This window comes from Zootoca vivipara, chromosome 7 (assembly GCF_965207765.1).
Source record: "Zootoca vivipara chromosome 7, rZooViv2.hap1.1, whole genome shotgun sequence".
Classification (NCBI taxonomy): Eukaryota; Metazoa; Chordata; class Lepidosauria; order Squamata; family Lacertidae; genus Zootoca; species Zootoca vivipara.
In genome coordinates, this window is record NC_142590.1 from 26,290,757 (window position 1) to 26,314,006 (window position 23,250).

Below are 23,250 nucleotides of genomic sequence, written 5' to 3' on the forward strand. Positions count from 1 at the left end.
AGCCTTCCTCTTATCTTTGGGGCAGGGCAACTTATTTTAAAAGGGATACCAGATAGCCCATGCCTTTCTTAATATGGATTTTTTTAAAAAACACCTTATTTGTTACTTATTTATTAAATTTGTACATAGGCCTGGGCAATGTAACAGTACATCACCCAGGACCGGTTTGAGGGTCAGAGCGTGATGGGATTTCCCCCTGGCGGTAGGTATATCGCGGGTATAGGGCTTGTCTGCGCCTGACTCCCTCTGCCACCAGTGCCTGGCATGTGGAGGGAAGACCCAGGCTGTATTGGCTCGAGTCCCGCAAGGCCCTGGGGTGCGTCTGAGGTGGTCTATGCTCAAACAATGCGTGATTTTTGTGTATTTTGTCTTTACTTGTTCCATATTGAGTACAATAAAGTAGACAGCATTAACTAAGACACTTAAGTGATTAGCTGTAAAGGGCATAGAAACCCTGTCAGGAGGGGGGGGGGGATGGCAGCCCCAAACCAAAGTTCCAGAGTTATTAGTTCACTGTTGCCTTTTGTCAGATCTGTAAACCATTTCCTCGAATTTACTGTGTTAAACTGTAGCCTGGGTCAGTCTGACCTAGCTTTCAAATTTAATTTCTAAAAATGCCGATACATGACAACATCTGGAGTTAAACCAGAAGTTGGGATGGCTGTGTGTAAATAAGGTCATTCTGCTCTGATGGGAGTATGTGAAGAACTTTTTGGATCATAGGTATTTCTTGTGATTGGGCACATTCTCTCCCCAAATGCTCCAGTCAGACTCCCCCCCCCCTAAAATAGGAACTCTTATATAAAATCACTGACTCTGCTATTAAGATGTTACCATCATCCATCATAGGGCAGGACGATTACTTGCTAATGAATAGAAGAGGACAAGTAAAAACAGGGTGGATAAAAATCAATGATTTTTTTTAAAAAAATCAAAAAAATCGGATTTTTTTGATTTAAATCGGATTTTTTTGATTTAAAACGATTTTTTTGATTTAAATTGGATTTTTTTAAATAAAATGCTTTTTGAGGAAAATATATTACCACCCAAAGGTTATTCCATCATGAAATAAAGATTAGTTTTTTTAATTATTAGAATAAGGTTGTATATGTTTAATTTTTGGGGTAAATAAATTCCATTAATCCATCCACAATGTCATGCTCTTTCAGAGGTTTTTGTAAGATTATTGGGCAGTTTCTCTGCCTACAAGATATTATCACAGGTGCTTGGTTTACTTTTGCAGTTCTCAAAACTGAATTTGACTCAACAGAGATCACATGCCTCTTCTTCCCAGCAGAAATGTTATAACATGAACAGAGTTGAGAAAAAGACCTTAATCCTATTGTTCTACAAACCTATGAATACAGAAACAACCCCTTCAGTGCTAAGTTTCAAGAAGTTCAGTGAATAGAATAGAAACAATATGTTTCTGATTGTTTGGAGTGGACAGTATTTAAGTTTTTCATGTGTAGGCTGGGCTGACAGTCTAAGTTTCTTAAAATATATATATATTGTTTTTGTTTAGCCAAATTAGTTAACAAACATGGATGTTTGTTTAAGCAAATAACATATGCTGTAATGTTATTGTTTCAGTTGAATAAATCTATTTAAATTGTTATTATTAAGGTAATGATTATTTTTCTCCTTCCTAAGTACAACAGTAAAGTTGTCCAAATATGAATGATTAACCTATTAAACTGGGGATAAAAAACTAATATGAAAAGTTGCTATTCTAAAAATCTTCATCTACTTGCATATTAAAGTTATACCAGCAAGAATTAGTCTTTATGTAGAAAACTATGATTTAAATCAAGCCTTACTGACTAGTGATTTAAATCGTGATTTAAATCGTGATTTAAATCAGTTTGATTTAAATCAAATCCACCCTGAGTAAAAAGCAAGTGCAAGCTTGGTGTTGGAGAAATACCTGTCCAACATTTTCAGAATAGTGGCAGCTCATTAGAGGAGCGTTACGGTAGTTCATGTTTTGTTGTTTCTGACTGAAGGCTCTGAGCTACTCATATTACTTGTGCCTGTATCACAGAGCCTTTTGCTGGAAGCATATCGATACTACTTAATCCTTGTTATTGAGAGATGTTCTGGGCCATCTGGAGACACACACACACATAAAAGGTAAAGGGACCCCTGACCATTAGGTCCAGTCACGGACAACTCTGGGATTGCAGTGCTCATCTCATTTTACTGGCCGAGGAAGCCGGCGTACAGCTTCTGGGTCATGTGGCCATCATGACTAAGCCGCTTCTGGCGAACCAGAGCAGTGCATGGAAATGCCGTTTACCTTCCCACCAGAGCAGTACCTATTTATCTCCTTGCACTTTGACGTGCTTTTGAACTGCTAGGTTGGCAGGAGCAGGGACCAAGCAACGGGAGCTCACCCCGTCATGGGGATTCGAACCGCTGACCTTCTGATCAGCAAGCCCTAGGCTCTGTAGTTTAGACCACAGCGCCACCCGCGTCCCATACATACATACATACATACATACATACATACATACATACATACACTTACCAAATAGATCTATTGCTTTTACTGCTTATTAGCATGAAGGGACACTTTCTCAAAATGGTGTTTTAGCACTCACCCATGTTCCAACGTAAAGATGTCTCTCTTCATTTTTCTCTCCTTTCAGTTGTGAAATCTGCAATACAGAAGAAGCAAAATATCGATGCCCCCGTTGTATGAAATACTCATGCAGGTAGATATAAACTGATGGGCACCCCTTGCTTTTATTTTTCTTGTGTACTGAAAAGAGAGTGACAACATTGCTTTGCTTTCTCTGTGTGCTTTCAGTTTGGCTTGTGTGAAGAAACATAAGACTGCATTCAGTTGTAACGGAGTAAGAGAAAAGACAGCATTCGTTTCCATAAATGAGTTCAGTGATTTAAATCTTCTAAGTGGTAAGAGAAAGTCTAAAAATCTCAATTGTTCAAAATCCCCAGGGTGTTATTGTGATGGGTGGGCATGGAGGAGGCAATGTTCCTACATCTACAATGTTCTGTACCTACCATTATATAGTGTTGTTGGAGTTTCCTATTTGCATTGCCAGTAGGCACAAGGCTTGAGTGGCACTACTGAAGTAATAATGCAATCCTTAGTGTGTTTACATATAAATAAGGTGCTTTGAACTCAGTGGAGATTACTCCCCAGTAACAGGGTTTAGGATTGCAGCCTAAGTATAGCCACCATCAGCAAATGTATAGTTGCACAAAGCTGTTAAATGGCACAATAAATACAGCTTGTGGGGTGAATGAAAGAAAACAGGTCCTCCTACTCCTTGCTACCCTACAAACTTTGTCCACCTTAGAGAAATCTGGCCCTGTATGAAGCATGTAAGTAATGCACAGTAGGTAAGTAGTTAGGATGGTTTTAGCACAGGCATTTATTTCATTTAAAACATTTTTGTCGTCCTTGCTGCTTCAGATAGAAGATATTGGTTCACATTTTTAAAAACGCATCAATAATATCACATATTTGAGCTTTAGACCAAATGACAAATTTTCAATGCACACCCTCTCTTATTTTCTGTGAACTTATGCTAAAACCCATCACTTTCTTACGATCCCTTAAGAATCGCGTTGTAAATGGTATTGGGAGCTAGTTTCATTTGAGCCATTTCCCCATTGCCCTTATCAATTTCAGATTACCGGTTTCTGGAAGATGTGGGAAGAACGGCTGATGGCGCTGCTCGAGACGACACTTCACATAGACCAAAAAGCAATAAATTTGTAAGTCTTTCTAGCTACCTTGAGCATACTACAGAAAACAAATGTTCATTGACTTTTTTAAAAAACAAAATGGTGGTATTAGAAACTTAAATGACAAATACCAGATGGGGGTGGAAGGAGGAATTTTGATTCAGTCACAGTAGTTGCTTATTATCCTTCAAACTGAGAAACATACTGAACCAGATTCAAAAAGTGATCCCTCTAATTGAAGATTAATGTTTTAAATACATTTGTCAAAGAAAATCACTCAAGTACAAACCCCTACACATAGCAAGAAAAACAGAAACATCGACGATCCACCACACCCAACTCCCCATCCTACCCACCTCTTCCCCCCTCCCTCATAATGTCTTAATAAGTAAAATTGATGTGTAAAAATGATGCATGAGACACTGCACTACCTTTGTAACCCACGAAAATCCTTAATAAAAATAATTATTAAAAAAAATCACTCAAGTACAAATTATACACAAATGTGTGTATTTAACACACACACACACATACACACACCTGATGTGTGCAAATGTTTGTGTTCATTTAAAAACCCACAAGAACAACAAAAATTATATCCAGCTGTTTTGAGCAGAGAAATGAGTGGGGAAAAGATTTAAGTGCCCCTTCTCCCCAGTGCTTCTTCACTCTCAGTCACCCCTATCGGTAGCAGATTTTCTAAAAGCAAAGTAAAGAAACAAAACCTCATTAACTTAGAGGATGCGTTTTTTTAAAAATGAAGCATCAGGAAAAACCCATCTCTTCTGAATTTAGTCATTTGTAAACGTAGCGATATTAATTGGTGACAGGGCTTAATTTTGTTTGTAGTCAGACAGTTTGGCTGCTTTTCTGTGTGTCAACACGCCCCCCCCCCCCCGGTAGTAGCCAAGGTGTTGTCCTCCAGATGTTGCTGTATTTTAAGAGGTTGGAGAGATTGGCCAGATAGAATAGCATCTCAAGCCAGCTTTTGTAGAGCATTGGCTTCTTCCATTCTGCCCCTTCCCCTGTCTGCCTTGGTAAGTTACATTAACTTTAGTAGGGGTTTGGGGGACTGTTCACTTTCCATCACTTGCCAAGCCTGCCTCCCTAGCTGGATCTCTCCAGTTGCAATGTAGCCCCAATGAAACCTCCTCTGGAGACTGGTCCAGAACGAGCTGTGCACCTGGGTTGGCCAAAGCTAGATGGCCTGCTTCAGGGTTCACAGGGACAATTGTGCAGGTTTGGGGAGTGTGATACATACAGTACATACATCTACCCTCAAAGTGGAGGGCAGCCTTTGGGCATTATAATGTAATCTAATGGCATTATTCATTTAGTTCCTCTTGACACTTAAAGGTTGCAGTGTATGATACAATGATAGATTAAGTGTTTTTCACACTTAGTTTTCCTCCAGAGATAACACATTTAGTGAGTAATGCCACGCTAACTCCACTATCAAGATCATCTCAGTCTTGTACTTTCAAAAACAGCACTCATAACTCTTTTTAATAGCAGTTTTAAAATATTTGTCCTTCAAGTCAGATTGAAAAAAAATGTGAGGAACGAAACTACAGCATTTGCCTGAATTAGCAGGAGCAAGATCCAATCCAGCTTATTACATTATGTCCTGATAACTTGATAATGTCTAAATTTTATGGGTTGGATCAGGGAACTGAGTTTCATGGATCTAAAAGAGCACAGGAACAATTTTGGTAAAAACTTTCTTTACTCATTTAGAAGGAATGTACCCACATTTCTATCCCGTGAAACGGCAACTTGAAAGAATCTAATCTCAGCCTCTTTCTTGGTTGCTAGGGGGTTAGAACATTTTTATTTGTTTATTTTTATTTAACAGAACTTATATACCCTAGTTTGGTATATAAGTGGCTTACATAAATATGAAACATTAAAATTATTGCTAAAGACAAGTATTTAAAAATATGCAGAAGGTGATTAAAATATACAGTATCTGAAAAGAAATAGAACACAAAATCTGATTTTTGTTATGATTAACAGAATCACATTACTACTTACCATTGTATTTACAGTGATATCAGTATTGTAGCTGTTATAAGAGTGCATATACTGTACATTGTGGGATAGAGTTTTAGTTATTAATGGGCCCAAGTGTTGAATATAGTGAGTAATATCCAGGAACATTGCAGAACGTCTGCAACCTTTGACGCCACAGAAGAGTGCTTTACTGTGCTGTAATCGTTTACTAATAAACATGGGCATATGAATTTCTGTTCCTCACATGAGAAATATGGGAGTGGGATTCAAAGGTGGTGCCAGGGGAAAACATTTGCCCAATTTAAAAATTGCCTATCTTCTCTGCCCACTCATCTGTAAGAGGGTGTCACTGAGCCAAGGTGAGAAAAAGTATTTCCTCCCTTCCTCTCTCTCTCTCTCTCTCTCTCTCTCTCTCTCTCTCTCTCTCTCTCTCTCTCTCTCTCTCTCTCCATTTGGTCACACAGGTAGATTACTTTCTAGCACAAATATGCAGTGATGGGTAATGCCACCTGTTGAATTACTTCCTGTGGGGTAACTATTAAGGAAGAGGAACCCTGCAAAGGGAGGGAAAGTGGCAACTCGCCACTCTCAACCTGGCTGTACACTTAAGAATTTGTGGTGCTATGAGAGAAGCATTTTGTACACCAATATACACTATAGAATTGTTGCTGGTAACAACATTGTAACATATAGAAGGTATATATGCACACACACCTTAGCAAATGTTTTTAAATCTTGGTATCTGAATTTAAAGCAGTAGGATCTCATATCATGGTCTGGATTATTAATGCAGAAGTAATAGTTTTTATTTTAGTTGTGTATAAAACCAATCAAACATCTTCTGAATCTTAAGGGAACAGCATGGGTGAAATTTGTTTTAGAGTTCTGATGTATTATTTATACAGTAATACATAAATAGTTCTTCATCAAGTAATGGCATTTATGTGCTACTAAAAATGTACATGGATGGGCCTTTAAAATACAGCTTTAAGCATAATTATGCTTTTAGTTACATCTTACTAAGACATAAATCCAATTGAAATTGATGGGATTTACTTCCAGCTATATATGTTTTATATTAATGAGAGCCATTAATGAGAGCAGCTACTTCTTGTGTAGCTTGAGAATTGCACTTTTGGTTATTTATCTGATCTCTGTAAAGACTACTATACTAAAATAGTATAAATCAATAATAATATCAACTCCTGGAAATTAAGCCCAACACCTATCTGAGCCTGAGGGGTTTAGGTCCTCATGTAGAAATTGTACTTGCCTCTCACTCAGCTCTTTAGCCACTGCTCTGTTTCATTGGCTGTGTTTGGATGTAATGTTAAACCACAGTTTAGTGTTTCAAGAACAAACTGCATTGGGCCTTGGACTCAAACATTCCACCCTCTCTTCTTTTGGTATATCTGGAAAGAGGAGAGATAAGAAGTTTCCACTTCTGTTTTAAATTAACTACAAATATGCAAACCTAGATAAACGGTGGTTAATCTTAACTATGCTTTGTTGAAACAAGCCAGCTTCATAAACTGGTTTGCATTCGGGTTGTTTCAATAAACGATCATTACAATAAGCTATGTTTCATCCATGTTCAGGTATCTCAACAAGCATCAGTTAATCAAAAACCAAAGCAGCAGTTTCCAAACTTCTCCTTATGGTCACAACATGCAAGTGCAAAGCTTACTGCAGCTCATTCTTGTAACACTTACTAAGCCATGGCTTAGCATTGCATAAAAACAAGACAATTAGCCTGGACTTTGAAATTGTCAGCAATTATTTTTTCTGTCTTTTGAAACAATCAGGTGAATTTTTTGAGAAACCGAGCTCGAAGGTACGACATCTGCCTACGAACTTTGCCAATTGGATTCACAAAGAGACGAGAGAATTCTACGTTCTTTAACAACAAGTAAGTTTCCAGTTAATATTACTGTGGGGATAATGTCATCAAAAGTTGTCATTCTGAATAACCTGCGGCCCACCAAGTTAAAGCTAGCCCGTCAGCCAGAAAGAGTGACTTGATCAGAAACTCAACGATACCTGTTTTTTGGTCAAGGTTTGCTAGGACTGCAAAAATAGGTTTGGGCTGTGCTAAGTTGAAAGGTCCCAAGTTATACAGACCTGTTCTAAATGTCATTCTCATGCATTAAATTTAAGCCTATACGTCACAATTCAGTATTAAGCCCACTGAAATAAAAAAGGCTTGTGCTTGATTATAGCCCATGGTGTTTTAAAGATTTTTTATTTAATTAATTCCTTTACTATGTGCTAAACTTATGCCATGGCGATAGTTGGACAATAGCAGGCATTCCCAAACTCAGTCCTCCAGATGTTTTGGGACTACAATTCCCATCATCCCTGACCACTGGTCCTGTTGGCTAGGGATGGTGGGAGTTGTAGTCCCAAAATATCTGGAGGGCCGAGTTTGGGGATGCCTCGACAATAGGAACAATCCCTTGATGAATACTTAGGTTATAAAAACAATATAGTTGATATTAATACAATGTCTTCAACAGTTTCAGTACATTCTAATGAATATTTGATGAAGCGAAATCTTGACTGTAGAAAATAACTTGCATTTCTTCTTTTTGGGAGAATATAAGGTAGGATTCACCTAAGTAACCCCATCAACTTAAGCCCGGAACAAAGACTTCTGCTTGCTCAATGGGACTCCCCACCGCCTTTCTCTCCTCCCTTGCAGTTGGCTATGGGGGGTGTCCGAAGAACCCTGCACTAACAGTGTGCCTGGGGAGGGGAGAGGGGGGGTCATCCCATTTGGCAAGCTGAAGTTCAGCATTGAATTCCACCCCATAGTACTTCTGAACTACAATGCACATTTTAGGAAATACTGGGATTTTTCGAAAGGATGTGAATTGGGCAGCATGTTAATTGTCAAGTGAAATTAGAAATATACTTTCAGTAACATAATGTACCTACAGTCGGTTGAGCATGAGTCTCTTAATCTCAGGGACATGGGTTCAGATATCCCTTGCTTTGCAATATTTTTGTTTTGTTCTGTATGGGGCAATCAAGAATTTTGGGACCTTTTAATTAATCCACTTGTGTTTCTGTTAGTGGTAGGTAGAGGCTTTCTGTTTACTAGTGACCAGGTACTTATAGGTCACGTGTTTATGTTGTGGTTTATGCCAAAGGAATTGTTTTTGATTCTAGCAAACAGTATGTCCTCAGAAAACAAATACAGTAAAGACATGGAAGGTGAGAAGCCCTAGGGTAATACCTTGGAAGGAACACTAGAAAATCTTCTCTCATTTACAAATAGTGATGGAGGGAAAATGTGACATTTCACTATAAACCAGTAGATGTCTCTCTTGCAGTATATTAGCAAACAGATTCTCCAATACTGATGTGCTTTCAAGGAGTAATTATGAAACCAGTGCAAATAGTTCTCTATTGAGCATGTATTTTCTGAACTAAGCAACAAAGTATCACAGGAATTTGCAAAAAAGTTACCTGACGGCTTATGTCCAGGATATAAAAGATAGTGCCTGTATGCAGCTTTGCAAAGCAAATGCAATTTTCTTTCTTCCAAAAAATACAATGCTGTATCTTTTCTTCCTAGTAACAGGACTCAAATAATTTTTAAGTCTGACAAGCTTTTAGCTTGCAGCAATTTTATCCTAAGTAAATACAGAGAACCATTTGGCTAGTAATAATTTACAATGATGTGCATGTAACCACTTGGTATGTGCAGTTGTTCTTTTTAATAAGCTACCCACCCTTCCTGCAAGGAGTTCCCTGTTTTCTCCATCCCATTTTATTCTCACTTCAACTCAGTGAGGTAGGTTAACCCAAGAGATAATGACAGGCACAAGGTCACCTAATGAACTTCCATGGATGAGTGGGGATTTGAACCTGGGTTTCCTTAACATTTTTTCCAGTGCTCTGCACTATAACACTCTATTATGTATGGTTCTGTTTGGGTCACCATTTGCAGGTGGCTGGTTGGTATTTGGGTAGCAAAAAAAAATGGGAATCTTCTTTCAAATACAGAATGAGGTTCCAAAAACTGATGTTGACCTATTAACATAATGCTGCGAAAAATATAAAAGATTTCCAAGCGTTGGCTCCGGGTGGAGAACTGAAACCTGCCAGCAGGCTAGATCCTTATGTTCCCCACCAGAGTGGGCCAATGTTGACAGGTGCGTAGGACTGCCAGCATGTCACTCACCCGGTGTCATAATGTGATCAGGTAACTGACACCTGACACAGATCAAAGGAGGTAGTTGTAACCCCCAATCAATTGATTGTCAATTAGACCAGCCTCCTTTGAAGATGCATTTTCAACTGCAAACAGCTGATTGGCACTGGGAACAGGCTTTCAAAAAGGCTTACTTTAAATTTTCATCCCTTGAACTGATTGTCGGTTAGGTGAAACCGCTTTGAAGTCCCTGCAGAGGGGGAAATGCTTCTTTTAAAAACTGCATTCCCCCTGCCTTGAAAGCTTGCAAAACACCTAGTGCAGTACATCCAAAGCACCAAGTTCAGCTGAATGTCAGATGCTTGGGAAGTGCTATTCAAGGAGCTTGCAAGAACTTCTAGTGAGCTGGTTGGTAGTGCCTGCAAAGCTCCTTGCATCCAAGACCTGCCCCTTTAGCTGTAGTGCACATTGCCATGGCTTGGTCAAAATGGCCTTGTGGGACAAGTGTGAAGGCCTGATGTTCCTAGTTTGGCATGTGGGTCAGAGCCTCCCTGCCTTTTAGATTACAGTGGTACCTCGGTTTTTGAACACAATTGGTTCCGGAAGTCTGTTCATAAACTGAAGCGAACTTTCCCATCGAAAGTAGTGGAAAGTGGATTAATCCATTCCAGGCGGGTCTGCGGAGTACTCAACCTGAAGCGTACTTAACCCGAAGCATGGGTGTAATTGGTTCTGGAAGTCTGTTCATAAACTGAAGCGTTCATAAACTGAAGCGAACTTTCCCATTGAAAGTAATGGAAAGTGAATTAATCCGTTCCAGATGGGTCCACGGCGTTCGTAAACTGAAAATTCATAAACCGAGGTGTTCATAAACTGAGGTTCCACTTTATATCACTCCCCAGCTTTATGGCACATAGACTAGCCAGGTCAGATCAAGTTTTTGTCTAGAATTAAGCTTTGGGTACATTGAGATTTCTTGCATACACTTTGAACCATTTTTGTTCCGCCTCTAACAAAAATAGGTTTAGCTTGGCCACAAGCTGTAAACCAATATCATCACGGTCTCTGTTCATTTGGGTTTCTCCAGTCAGCAGAATGCAGACAAAATACTATCAACAGCAGCCACACTCATTATGCTAATAGACCCATATAGTGTAAATCAAGCAATACAGGTCCGAAGAAATCAGGGGAAACAAAAACATGTAAAGTGTAGCTTTAAAATGCATTATTCAATGGTTGTCAAGCCATGATGTCTTTCCACAATGATGGTTGAACTCATGTTTCAGAATCCAAATTAAGCTCCAAGGCCCAACGTGTAAAATTCATGTTGATGTAGATACATGTTAACAATACAGTTTAGACAGACTGTTAGAATTGTGTACTATGTCAAATGCTGCAGTGCTTTTTGTCTTCCATGTATTGAGAACAGTAATGTAGCTTTTCCATTCTGATCATAAAAATGAACTGAAAGAATGACATCAGTTGCATGTCACGGTAAGCTGTAAACTTTGGCTTACCATGCACAAGAAAATTGTGCTCACTTCCTTGCTTTGAGCTTGTGCTGGGAGGAAGCAAACCATGATCCCTAGCTTAATGATATGTCCGAACAAGGGGTTTGTGATACTTTCCGTGGTCAGTAAGCCAAGACCAAACTTTATTGTGTCATTGTTTGTTGAGAGTAATGGGAGCAAAGCAGCCTGTGATTAGTGCTTCAGACGTAACACTAAAGCAGGTGGATTGAAGCAGGAAGCAGTTTGCTTGTGTGTAGTAGTAAGCCAAGGTTTATGTGCAAATGTAGCCAGTAAAGTAGACATTGTTTTCAATCGATGAAGAATCTTGATAATTTTAGAATTGTTTAGTCACCTTGGAATTATCCTTCTTGTAAATTTTAAATCTGCTGCATCATGCTTGAGCAAGAGGGCCTTCTGGCGGCTCCCTCACTGCGAGATGCGAAGTTACAGGGAACCAGGCAGAGGGCCTTCTCGGTAGTGGCTCCCGCCCTGTGGAACGCCCTCCCATCAAATGTCAAAGAAATAAACAACTATCTGACTTTTAGAAGACATCTAAAGGCAGCCCTGTTTAGGGAAGCTTTTAATATTTGATTAATTCTTGTATTTTAATATTTTGTTGGAAGCCACCCAGAGTGGCTGGGGAAACCCAGCCAGATGGGCGGTGTAGAAATAAACAACAACAACAACAACTATTATTACTATTACTACTACTACTACTACTACTACTACTACTACTACAGTGCACCTAGCAAGGTAGTTTTCCTGCTCTTGTGAGGCCTTTCTGATAAGCCATTTGTGTACCATGAAAATGGACTTCAGTCAGTTCTAGGTGAATTGTCTTGTTTTACAAATTATAGGGATCAAGAAATAAGTGAGCCTGCAGTAAAGTTAACAAAACTTTCTTGCTTGTATGTCAAATCTCTACTGGGTTGTTACTGATGCTTAGCTAAGCTTCAGTAAAACAGAGGCTCCTCTGGTGTCTTACGTGGTTTAGGACCTCAACTATGTCACACTGGCACTTCAGTGGCCGGTGTGTCATAAAAGGCTCAGTGCTCAATTACTTTAATGAGATTTCTAGGCAGGGGTGGGGGGTCACAGGAGACTATAATCACTTAATTAGTCTGGATCTGTGTTGTTTACAGAAGCTTATGAGACATATATAACACTGCTGGGACCTCGTTTACTGAAAAGTGAATTAAGCCTGGCTGTACATGCATTAAGGTTCAGGAATGAATGCTGCTTTACCTTTGCAGACCTCCTCTAGTTCTCTCTCCCCCCCCCCCTCATTTTTACTGGTGCAAGCCATCCTGGAGGCTCTGTGAGAAAGGTGGGATATAAATTTCTTAAATAAGTTTAAGGTCTGTATTAAAGCAGCATTTGGGTCGTTTGAAAATGCTATTGCATATCCCGGTTCTCATTTCCCCTCCTTAATGTCTAGTTCTGAACAGAATGAAGTAATGCACATTATGTTTGGGTAGTAGCTATTGCCCTCTCATTCCTTTGGCTCCACTGTTGCTCTTAACATACCTCAGCATTACTTTTTGAAGCCTTGTGGACAGACCCCCTCAAGGACTCATGATTAGACTGGCTAAATAGAAGAAGCTTAGCATGTGGTGGCCCATATCCAGTGGACAAACAAGTAACCACTAGTTAAAGAAGAATAAACCTTTTCATAATTACTTTGGCTTAATTTTGCCCCACTTGACATCCATGTCAATGCAACAAGTGGTTTATATAACTTGTGGTTAATGTTTCCAAAACCTTAGCCTATTTTTCTTTCTCATAACTTGCCTTTTGATTACTCTTACCGTTTTTTTTTAAAAAACAACAACAACAAAGAGCTACAGGTAAGCCTGTTCCATGATCTTGTGAATTCTAGTAAACTAATTCAGATTAAATTTCCTACATTCATGACAGTGAGATTCCTCAGAGGTAAGGGAGAATGGGGACATGAAAACAAATAGCCTTAGGAAATCCACTTTCAGCTGCCATTTATTCTGTAAGCGAGTGGATCCCTTGTACAGCAAGGGTGGCTTTCCTGTGGACCTCCAAATCCCATTGTTGGACTGCAAATCCCATCCAGAATATGTTTATAGCATACTCATTTTCTGCCTGGCCAGCTTCTAAAACATGACATCTTCATGCTAGCGAAACTTGCATCTTGCTTTCTGTGTAAATATTGCAAAGTGCTTTGCTCGTTACTATACTGATCAATCCAACAATATCTCAAGTGGGTATTTAATTGTACATAGCAACAGATTTGTCTACTGTTTTGCTACTGTGCATGTTTCTGTAGCAAGTTGCACTCAGCTGAATGTTTTATCTGCCCAATAGTCAAAGTAACTTTGCTATGGCAACAGTACATTGTTTCCAGTCACTGATATCAGAGCCTCTTAAACTTGATACTTGTATTTATATATATATAGCCTTGTATAATAAAAGAAGTATTATCACATCTTAAATATCAGGGAAGCAGCAGTTCATACATTTTAAGCTATACAGAATGTAAAGACACCATTGTGCTTTGAATTATGCAGTAGTCATTAGTTCTGTTCAATGTTGGGTTGAACTGACCTGTATAAACAACCCATGGTGGAAGTGATTTCAAGAAGTTTGTTACCTGTATAAGTGATCATGTGAACAATCCTTTCGTGGTGATATTGATCAACCTTATCCTACCACCTTGTTTATTTTGGACTCTGCCACAGAGCTCAGGCAACTGCATTTGTGATTAATAGTTTGCATAATGAAGTATTAATAGTCTGCACTGGTTTTGTTTCAGGGAACAAAAGTTCTTCTGGCACTTGAAGCTTCTATTTCCTCATAGTCATGCTAAATTCACAGAAAAAAGGTACCCAAATGTTTTTGTTAGCCTCTGCTTACCATGAAATGTAAACAGCTACTGTTGTATTGTATCACAGTTTGTTTTGCTTTTTGTTTCATAAAAATGATTACTGCAGTCTTCTTCGCTAAACAATAAACTGAATTCATAGCATAAAATTTAAATCTTGTTTTTAAAATACTGTGTCTGTGGCTTGGTTTAAAACCTATTGTTTTAAAATGTCCATCTTTACCACTGAGAGGTGTAACTGATCTGTTATAAAACTGAATGTGTTCCATAGTTTTTAGGTTTTATTAATCCATTCACCATGCAGTCAAGGGCAGGTCTGATCATTATATGGTCTTTGCTGACCCTGTTGCAACACATAGATGTTTCTTGAATTATTACCATCCATTTTGTATCTTGCTTGGTGACTACCATTGCTCAGTTAGGCACTTTCCCAGCTATAATTTCTTACCTAGAAAGGGTGGGAGAAAGCCTGTCTTCCCATAGAGCAGATTGAAAGATGTGGAAGATTTCTTTAAAATTAAAGCACCAGCTCATCTCTGTATTATGGAAAGGAGACATTTAGAACAGGAAAGCCTTTCCCCAAAGACCCTTGGTATTCTTGGACCAGTGTTAGAGAAGTCAGGTACTCTTTTCTTCTTCAATGTGCTCTTGTGCTACAGCCTTTTCCACAGCTCTGACACTGGGGCTTATATAACTACAGTTTCACACGTGTTAACTTGATGATTCTAGTTCTTGCCAGTATTCAGCTTCATGATTGATACACTTTTGTCTTTTTGTGTAAAGGGTTGCAGATGATAAGCCACTGTATGACATTCTAAAGCGGTATGTTGATCCTCAAGAGTCTGATCCTGTCATTCATCAAAGGTACGTGCTTCTAAATATTTAGCATCCTAACGTTCTGTTGAGATACAAATCAGTCATTAAAGCATATTGGGCAGTCTTGTGATGCATTGTGGCTTACACTCAACAACAACAACAACAACAACAACAATAATTTATTATTTATACCCCAGCCACTCTGGGCGGCTTCCAACAAAACACCAAAATACAGAAATCCATCAAACTTTAAAAGCTTCCCTAAACCAGCCTTAAGATGCCTTCTAAAGGTCTGGTAATTGTTGTTCTCTTTGACCTCTGGTGGGAGGGCGTTCCACAGGGTGCCACTACCGAGAAGGCCCTCTGCCTGGTTCCCTATAACTTAGCTTCTCATAGCGAGGGAACCGCCAGAAGGCCCTCGGCCCAAGCACATTACTTGGTCTGGTTTGTTTTGATTGAAACAGATTTCTTGTTACATGGCAAGGTTTATCTAATGTTACACCTTTCATTTCAGATTAAAAACCTATGCAATGTCCCCTCAGTCAGACATACGAATTTTAATGAAAGTGGAAAACAGACCACAAAACTCCATCAGGTAAGAGATTTAGTTTTGTTTTACAAAGCAGCAAACTCTGTATCTCCATATACCTTTTGAGTAGTAAGGTGGCTATAAAATGGCCAGCTTAGAAGAATGTGGAGTGAAATGTTGTCCCTTAGGTCCAAAATGCAAGACACGCATGGAAGAACGCAGTTACTTTTTTGGTAACTTGTGGTACTTTAGAGAAGAGCTGCTGCTCAGTGATGAAGTACATGTTTCATGTGCGAAAGAGCCCACATTCAGTCCCTAGCATCTCCAGGTAGGGCTAGGGGTAAGACCACTGTCTGAACCCCTAGAGCCACTGTGGTAGATGTAGACAGAGAATGGGGAATCTGCACCACAATCCTGTATCACTCACTACAGCACCAGCCCACTCAGTGGCTTTTAGGCCTTTTCAGTCCAAGCAGGTTTCCAGTCCTACCTTTCTTTTTGGCTCTGGGTTTGGCGACAAAGAGAAATCCACAGATCTAGACGCTTAACAGCATCCACAAAGGAAGTCCATAAATAGACTCGCCCACCTCAGAAACAACAGATGCAGCACGGGAGCTGAACTAATTAAGTCCCAGGCAAAAGAGAGGGTGGAATGTGAAAAGGAGAAGATGGGATTGTAAATTGCTCAGAGAAGTCAGGAAATGGTTATATAGTGTTGCCCTTACTTTAGAGTAAGTTCCATTGAAAGCATTAGGATCTGCTTCTGCGTAATCATGACTGGCTCCAGTTCTGTGAGGGTATCTGAATTGTGTGTTACCCAGAATTCCAAAAATATAATGTCTGAAATGCTGATAATACAATAATATTGTACAATTCAGATATAGGTGTTCAGGGTGATAACAGCTAGGTATCAGTAAAGAAATACTATGGCATAAAAAACAACAACAGGCTTGCTAAATATTCGAAGTACTAGACTCTCCCTCTGAGTAGGATGCAAAAGCCAATGATCAAAATCTGGATAAATTTCTGAAACAAATTTGCCATCTGGTAATGCAGTAGGTGACACTATTCTTTTTTCCTGTTGTTTTGGGGGGCAGTCAGTTCCAAGTGGGGCTTAGCTGATGCATACCGAATGGTTTTTTGCAGTTCATTGCGTTCCTTTTAGAAATATCTATTTGTCCTCTTCAGAATAAATTAATAACTTTGTCTAGTGCTTTATGTTTGGGATGCCTTCAGAATGACTTCATGCAGTAGGGGATATTGCTGTTTCCAGTAAAGGAAGGAAAGAAACTGCTGCCAAATTATACAATCTGGTTGGGGAAGTTCACCTTCTCCTTTTCCCAGGAGAGTGGTCAGACAAGTCTTTGTAACCAAAGAAGTTGATATTAATTGACAAAATGAGTGTTTGAGATAATTAATTAATTTAATTCAAAGTATAACACTACCCTGGTGATAATTCACAAATGACTGGTTTGACTTTCTGACACTTGACTGTGACAAAGTTTTATTGCAGGACAACCTTTCCCTCGAGCTATTTCTCATAGAATGCCAGCATTACCTGGTTTCTAATGCTCAGTTAGGTGTGTCTCAAGGGTACAGTTAAGTCTGGTTAATATCAGGGCAGATGTTAAACCATGTGGCCTGTGCTAGATCCTTAAACAGTTGACTAGCATGACACCTACACTAGCCGTTAATGGTATATATTTTTTCGTTTGTGAAGAGTCTCTGCTATATGTTTTTAGAACCTAAACACTGTTCTAGGGTTTTGATCCTTGTATGGTGGGGACCCCATCAATTGACTGCTGGTTTAGTGCTGTACTTCTGCTGATTCCAGTGCAGTAGACTCCAGCCTAAAAGCTAGTATTGGAGCATATGGGAATTCAGTGGGTGTCAATTCCCTGGTAGAAGGCATACATCAGCAGAATAGGGAAGGAAGCAATTTTCAGCCATTCATCTTCTCTTCTGCAGCCTTCCTCAGGACGGTTCCCTAACACTTCAGCGCAGAGGCTCGTGGAGGAAGAGAGGTTGCTGCAAATTGTCTCTTTGTCCATTTTGCTGATAGATGTCTTTCATCAGCAGAGCAACACCCATTAAATTCCACCTTGCGTATTTTTCTTTTGTTGCAGAATCTACTTTGATGGTTGCATATCGAAAGCACTAATTGGCCTGGTTCACACATAATGCTAAACCATGTTTTTAGCACTGTGGGCAGGCTTGAACAAATCTGGCCCAAATGAAGCTGTGGGCATATGCATATCCTCCTGCTCCTATTGCACTGAATTTAATTTTTATGAATCTGGTCTTAACATTATACAGTGGTACCTCGGTTTAAGAACAGTCCTGTTTACGAACGATTCAGTTTACAAACTCTGCCAAACCGGAAGTAGTGTCCCAATTTGCAACTTTACCTCGGTCTAAGAATGGAATCCAAACGGTGGAAGGGCACTGGCAGCGGGAGGCCTCATTAGGGAAAGCGCGCCTTGGTTTAAGAACGGTTTCGATTTTAACCTTGGATCCCAGGCTTAAATGTAATGCTAAGGGTGCAGTAAAACTGAAACTGAACAAAGCATCAGTCAGCCTCTCAGCTGCAGGGGAGCAGCAAGTGCAATGCTTCACTTGGGCTTATTGAGGCATATGGTGCTAGAGCAATAAACCATGGTTTATGCGTGAACCAGGCCATTGTTTACCAATCATGATATCTCAAGATGACCTTACTTTCTTTAAAGCTAGTGGTAGAACAGATGTATTTGGCGACTTGTTTCAAGCATAGTGTGGGAAAGAGACAGACTGCAAGTGAGTCTTGTAAGACTTTTGTGCTTAATGCTCTCTCTTGTTTGAAGTCCTTGTTCTTCGTTGAGGTAGTATAATCCTTTTCCTTATGTGAATTCTGCAATAAAATGTCAGTCTTAAGTTTTACTTTCAGAGCAGATACTTATTTCAACTGTGTGATATCCATTTTTGTGCCCAAATAGACGTTTCCTAATTCAGTTTAAGGATATGTAAGGATGACTGTTACCTTTCAGTTTTGTCAATGCCTTAAGTTCTATCAGTGCTATTTTCCTATATAACTTAAAAGTTGGTAACTATTTTTATGGCATCTTCCAGACTGTGGGCCAAATTTAGGCCCATAAGGCCATGGAGATAGGCCTGTCAGGCCATTTTGGGTGAGCCACACCCACATTTCCCAGGCTCAGTGTCAAAAGATGTTAGGCATGGGAAAGTTAAAGCCGTGGTTCGAAACTTGAAGTGGCTGCTGTGAAGGAGAAAGAATCGGGTACACTGAAGAGCACATTTCCAGTTCCTTTGCAGATGCAGAAACCAAGGATAGAAAGCAAATATTTTAAGGGCTACAACTTGCTACCAGTCATTTTAGCACTTGCATGAATTATATACCCAGTAGCTGCAATCAAGTGGACAGTCCTCGACACAAATTTTGCTTTTTAAAAATATAACCATGATCTGTTGAATTTCACCCAAGCATAACAGGTTAACTTATAGCTGTGGCTTAGAAAACTTGTGGTCTATGAGGAGAATTTTTGAGAAGCTTTCTACCTCCTGTTCCCTTACCACTGTTCCAAGGAAAAGTAAACTTTTGGTGAAATGAATTACTCTTTAAGTACATCATTTTTGTGTGATCTTAACAAAGCTTTACATACCTAAAAGTCAAAAAGGATTTAAGAGTCATTGCTGTAGTCTCTGCATTTGTTTCTCATGTTGTGTCAGTTTCCTTGTGGGTATTTGCATTCTGCAGAAAAACAAGCTGGCTTTGTCTCATATGCTTAGTAAGAAAACTCCTGCTTACTTTAAATGCACTTTGAAATAACCATATGTTAGCAAGGGTGACTTGTGTCATTGTATCAAAAACCTGGCCAACCTTTAGCGAATGGGCTAGTAGAGCAACACTGGCTCTGTTCCAGATCTAGTTGCATATTTATCTACCTGTGACTAATAGGGGTGCCTTTTTGTATGCCCATGCACTTCATCAAAAGCGAACGGATGCAAATAAGCAGCACTTACCTTCAGATACAAATCGGATTTGCCTCTGAAGTTCCTGATCCAGCAAATAACCTGTGTGTGGACATCTCCTTCTGTTGCCGCAGCTCAGTGCCATTTAGAGTATCTGCTATTCATTCAGAAAGTCTCAGGTTCAATCCCTTTCTCCTAGTGCCCAGATTGGGGGCATGGGAAGAGGAGAGGGTGGGAAGCCCTGTTATACTATTAAGGACTCCTTGTGCTGGCTGTTGATAGTGCAGCAATTTAGTTGCCATTATGATGATGATTGTGATGTTCATCATTGCTTTATTAATAACCTTCCAAAACAACCATCTAAGTTTAATTTCCCCCTTATGGACTAGAAATGAATCAAAAAGTTTGCTAAGTTATTGCTTGTAGTATAGAAGCAGTCGATTAGGGAGCAATCAAAATGTTGCTAAATGTTATTAAATGCAATAGATCCTCAAATAAATATGGGGGATCTTAATATTGAAACTTGTCCCACTTTGAATGTTCGCATTCCAGCATTGTAACGTTTTCATTAGTTCACTGATTATCTCCATTTCCTTGTGATTCAGTCTGCTAGCACCACCTGTCTAGTCAGTTCTTATCTCTGGTTAACACCTCCAGAATTTTCAAAAGTATAAAGAAAAATGCTGTATATCTGAAGAGTTGCACAGAGCAAACAGTGCGTTTATAGGGTGTTGATAGTGCCTTAACTCAAGGGTCTATTCTGTAACCATCTTGTTGAAATCGTTTTAACCATCGTGACCTGTAACTGTTTTGTAAAAGTTCATACAACCCACAGACTTTCTGGTAACTTTAGAATGGAGGAATAAACACATATGTCATAGTATACAGATGTAGCTGAATATGAGCTGGTGTTTTGAGGTGAAAAGGGGATAAAGGCATAGCTGGGAATAGTATTTGTAGGATTGTTTCTTTCACTGGTTTTGAGATGGGAATCTTACATGTTGCTGTCAAAAAGAATCCCCAGAATGATTTTCCATTTTATGTTGCCAAAAGGGAATCCCTCTGTTTATCTCTTTCCGACAGTAATGAACTAGAACTGTTCCTCTGACCTTGTCATGAGAGGTTTGACCTTCCTTCCTTGGCAGAGAAGAGGGAACATGTTTGTTTTGCAAGGGTTAGTGAATTTTTGGCAGGCAGCAAATACAACCTTTGTAAAAATGTGAAGACCTGTGATGGGAATGTTAAAAGTACGGAGATTAAGATACTTGTGTTTTATAACTCAGTACGTGTTAATTGGGAAAATAACCTCAACTTTCTCTTATTCATGGAAGAAAACATGCCAAATAAAATGAATACATAGGAGTAACTATTCCTTTTCATAAAGTTTCATTCTCTCCACAGTAGATTAAAGAGTCGGTGTTTCTGTTCCCAATGGCCTTGTCCAGAACCACAAATGGCTGCATAGCGTTATGTAATGCTTGTTGCATCAGCTATTTATTCCCACTAGGTTTTGTTATAACTATAGTTAGGCAAGATTAGAGCACTATCGTGTGTCTCTCTGTGTGTGTATACACACACACACACACACACACACACACACACGCTTGCACACACACAGGACCTTATTCTGGGGGTTTGGGAGACATAGTGGTGGGTCAAGTGGAGCTTATTTGGCATTTGCAGATCTGAAATCCATAACCTGGATCCAAATCTCATGGGAGGCTCATGGTTGCTCAGAATTGGCCAGCTGCAGAAACCAACAAGGGTCATTATGTCAGCCAGTGTGCAGATAGAATTCTATTTAATTGCACCATCAGTATCTTCAACTGTCCCTGAAGCTACTCATTGATCTTCACATACCCCTAAAAAAGAGACAGTGTGATTCTAGACCAGTGGTTCCCAACTTTTTTTGGTCATGCCCCACCTAAGCATCTCTAAAATCCCGATGCTCCCCCCCCCTGGTGACATATAATTCTTATTATTCAAAAAGTGAACTCCCATTCACTTGGAGGAAGCCTAAAAGGCCATTCACTGTTAATAACTCATTCTCGAATTGCCCCCCCTAAAAAATCAAATTGTCCCCCTGTGGGGCATGTGCCCTATTTTGGGAACCACGGTTCTAGACTATCATTGACTATGGTATACTGCTCAGCCAGTCAATATAGCTTTCACATTCAAGGTTTTTCTATGTCTTTCAGCTATTGGCCAGATGATCCCATTGGGATATTTTGCAGCAGGCATCACATACTGATGTGATTTAGTTTGGGCTAAATTGTACATTATGTAGCACAACAGAATCTATTTGTTCACATCACAGAAATGTCCAAATTATATCAAGATCATGGACTGTCCAGTGTCAATAATATACTGCTTACATCTGATGTTGGACCTGATGGAATGAATCTGCATGGGAATTGGTATAAGTAACAAGGGCAACTCTTTAACAATAAGCTGTGCTTAATCAATACTTATTTTTGTGGGATTTGTACTATGCGCCTTCAGTGTCACATTGGCATTTCCAGGGCAGCTTACAATTTCATAATATGAATCCAGAAGTGGCACGAACTCTCTTTAAAAGACATCATTGTGTAAGCAAGGTGAGAATTTGTATGCTGTGGTTTGAAACGGTGCCCTAGTTTGCTCTGTAACAAGCTTCATCAAAATCTCTGGACAAAATTCTAAGGCAGAGCTTTCCATGCTATATCATGACATGTTCGTGTGTCGGTGTGTTGTGTAAACGCTCCCCGCGCTCCTCCCGGGGCTGGAAAGGGGTTAGTTTAATCTCTGGTTTGGTAATAAAACTGAATTACTGTGTCGTGAAATGATGCATATCTAAAAAGTGTATCACCAACATGAAAAGTTCGGAAAGCTCTGTTCTAAGGTATAAGAGAAAAACTGCTGGGACACTGTTTGAAGCCAAACAGTTACTAGGTATTTCATACATGGAACATCTCTGCCCAAATCAAAATTTAATAATTTTGATCTATTCTCCCAAACCCCTGTTTAGGAAATTGGCAGATACAGGGTTTGTGGGGAAAACTTTTGATTAAGTAATTTGGTGGAGACTTCCATTGACAGGCAGCCCTACTGCTCCTAATCAATTTCCCATCAGTAGTGATGATTAGCTGCCAGAGTTTAAGCTCCTAAATGTATGCTTCAAACATGTTTCGGTTGATATAAATCCAGATAACTTTTGTGGCACACGTGTCATCTTTCCTACACTTAGATTACCAGTGCATAGCAAAACAATTATGTGAAAGTTTTGCATGTATCTTTTGCCATGGTAATTTGCTTGTACAACTTGCAACTTCATCAGCATATAACACCATTATACAGCAACAAGAAATGTATTGAACTTCCATTTTAAAACAAAAGTTCTCATTTGGTGTAGGAGAGAAGATTTAACATGATGATTCTGTATGTGCTACACGGTTCCCACTTCATAGTTAAGTTCTGCGTTTGTACTCTTTGACCATCTGTGTATTAAATTAGATCTCTCTTAGCTACAAAATTAACAGATGTTTATGAATTTCATTTATGTTTAAGTTAATATCTTAAATTCCCTCAATGTTGGTGTTTTGTAACTAGACCAGGAATCACCAACTTTTTGGGACATTTTGAGTTCTGGAGGCTGCGGTAACTTTAACCACCTATCTTTTCCCCTTTTAAGTTCTAGACTAGCTTTTCA

General features: G+C 39.4%; 1 protein-coding gene across 1 annotated transcript in view; it reads left to right on the plus strand.

Moving 5' to 3' along the window:
- Window positions 1–23,250, plus strand: part of ZNHIT6 (zinc finger HIT-type containing 6) — a 40,438-nt gene that overhangs the window by 689 nt on the left and 16,499 nt on the right. The window contains exons 2-8 of the mRNA XM_035123685.3: window positions 2,652–2,717; window positions 2,813–2,919; window positions 3,662–3,747; window positions 7,536–7,639; window positions 14,183–14,251; window positions 15,035–15,115; window positions 15,582–15,662. Coding sequence (XP_034979576.1) covers window positions 2,652–2,717; window positions 2,813–2,919; window positions 3,662–3,747; window positions 7,536–7,639; window positions 14,183–14,251; window positions 15,035–15,115; window positions 15,582–15,662 — 594 coding nt within the window. The remainder of the gene's footprint in view (window positions 1–2,651; window positions 2,718–2,812; window positions 2,920–3,661; window positions 3,748–7,535; window positions 7,640–14,182; window positions 14,252–15,034; window positions 15,116–15,581; window positions 15,663–23,250) is intronic.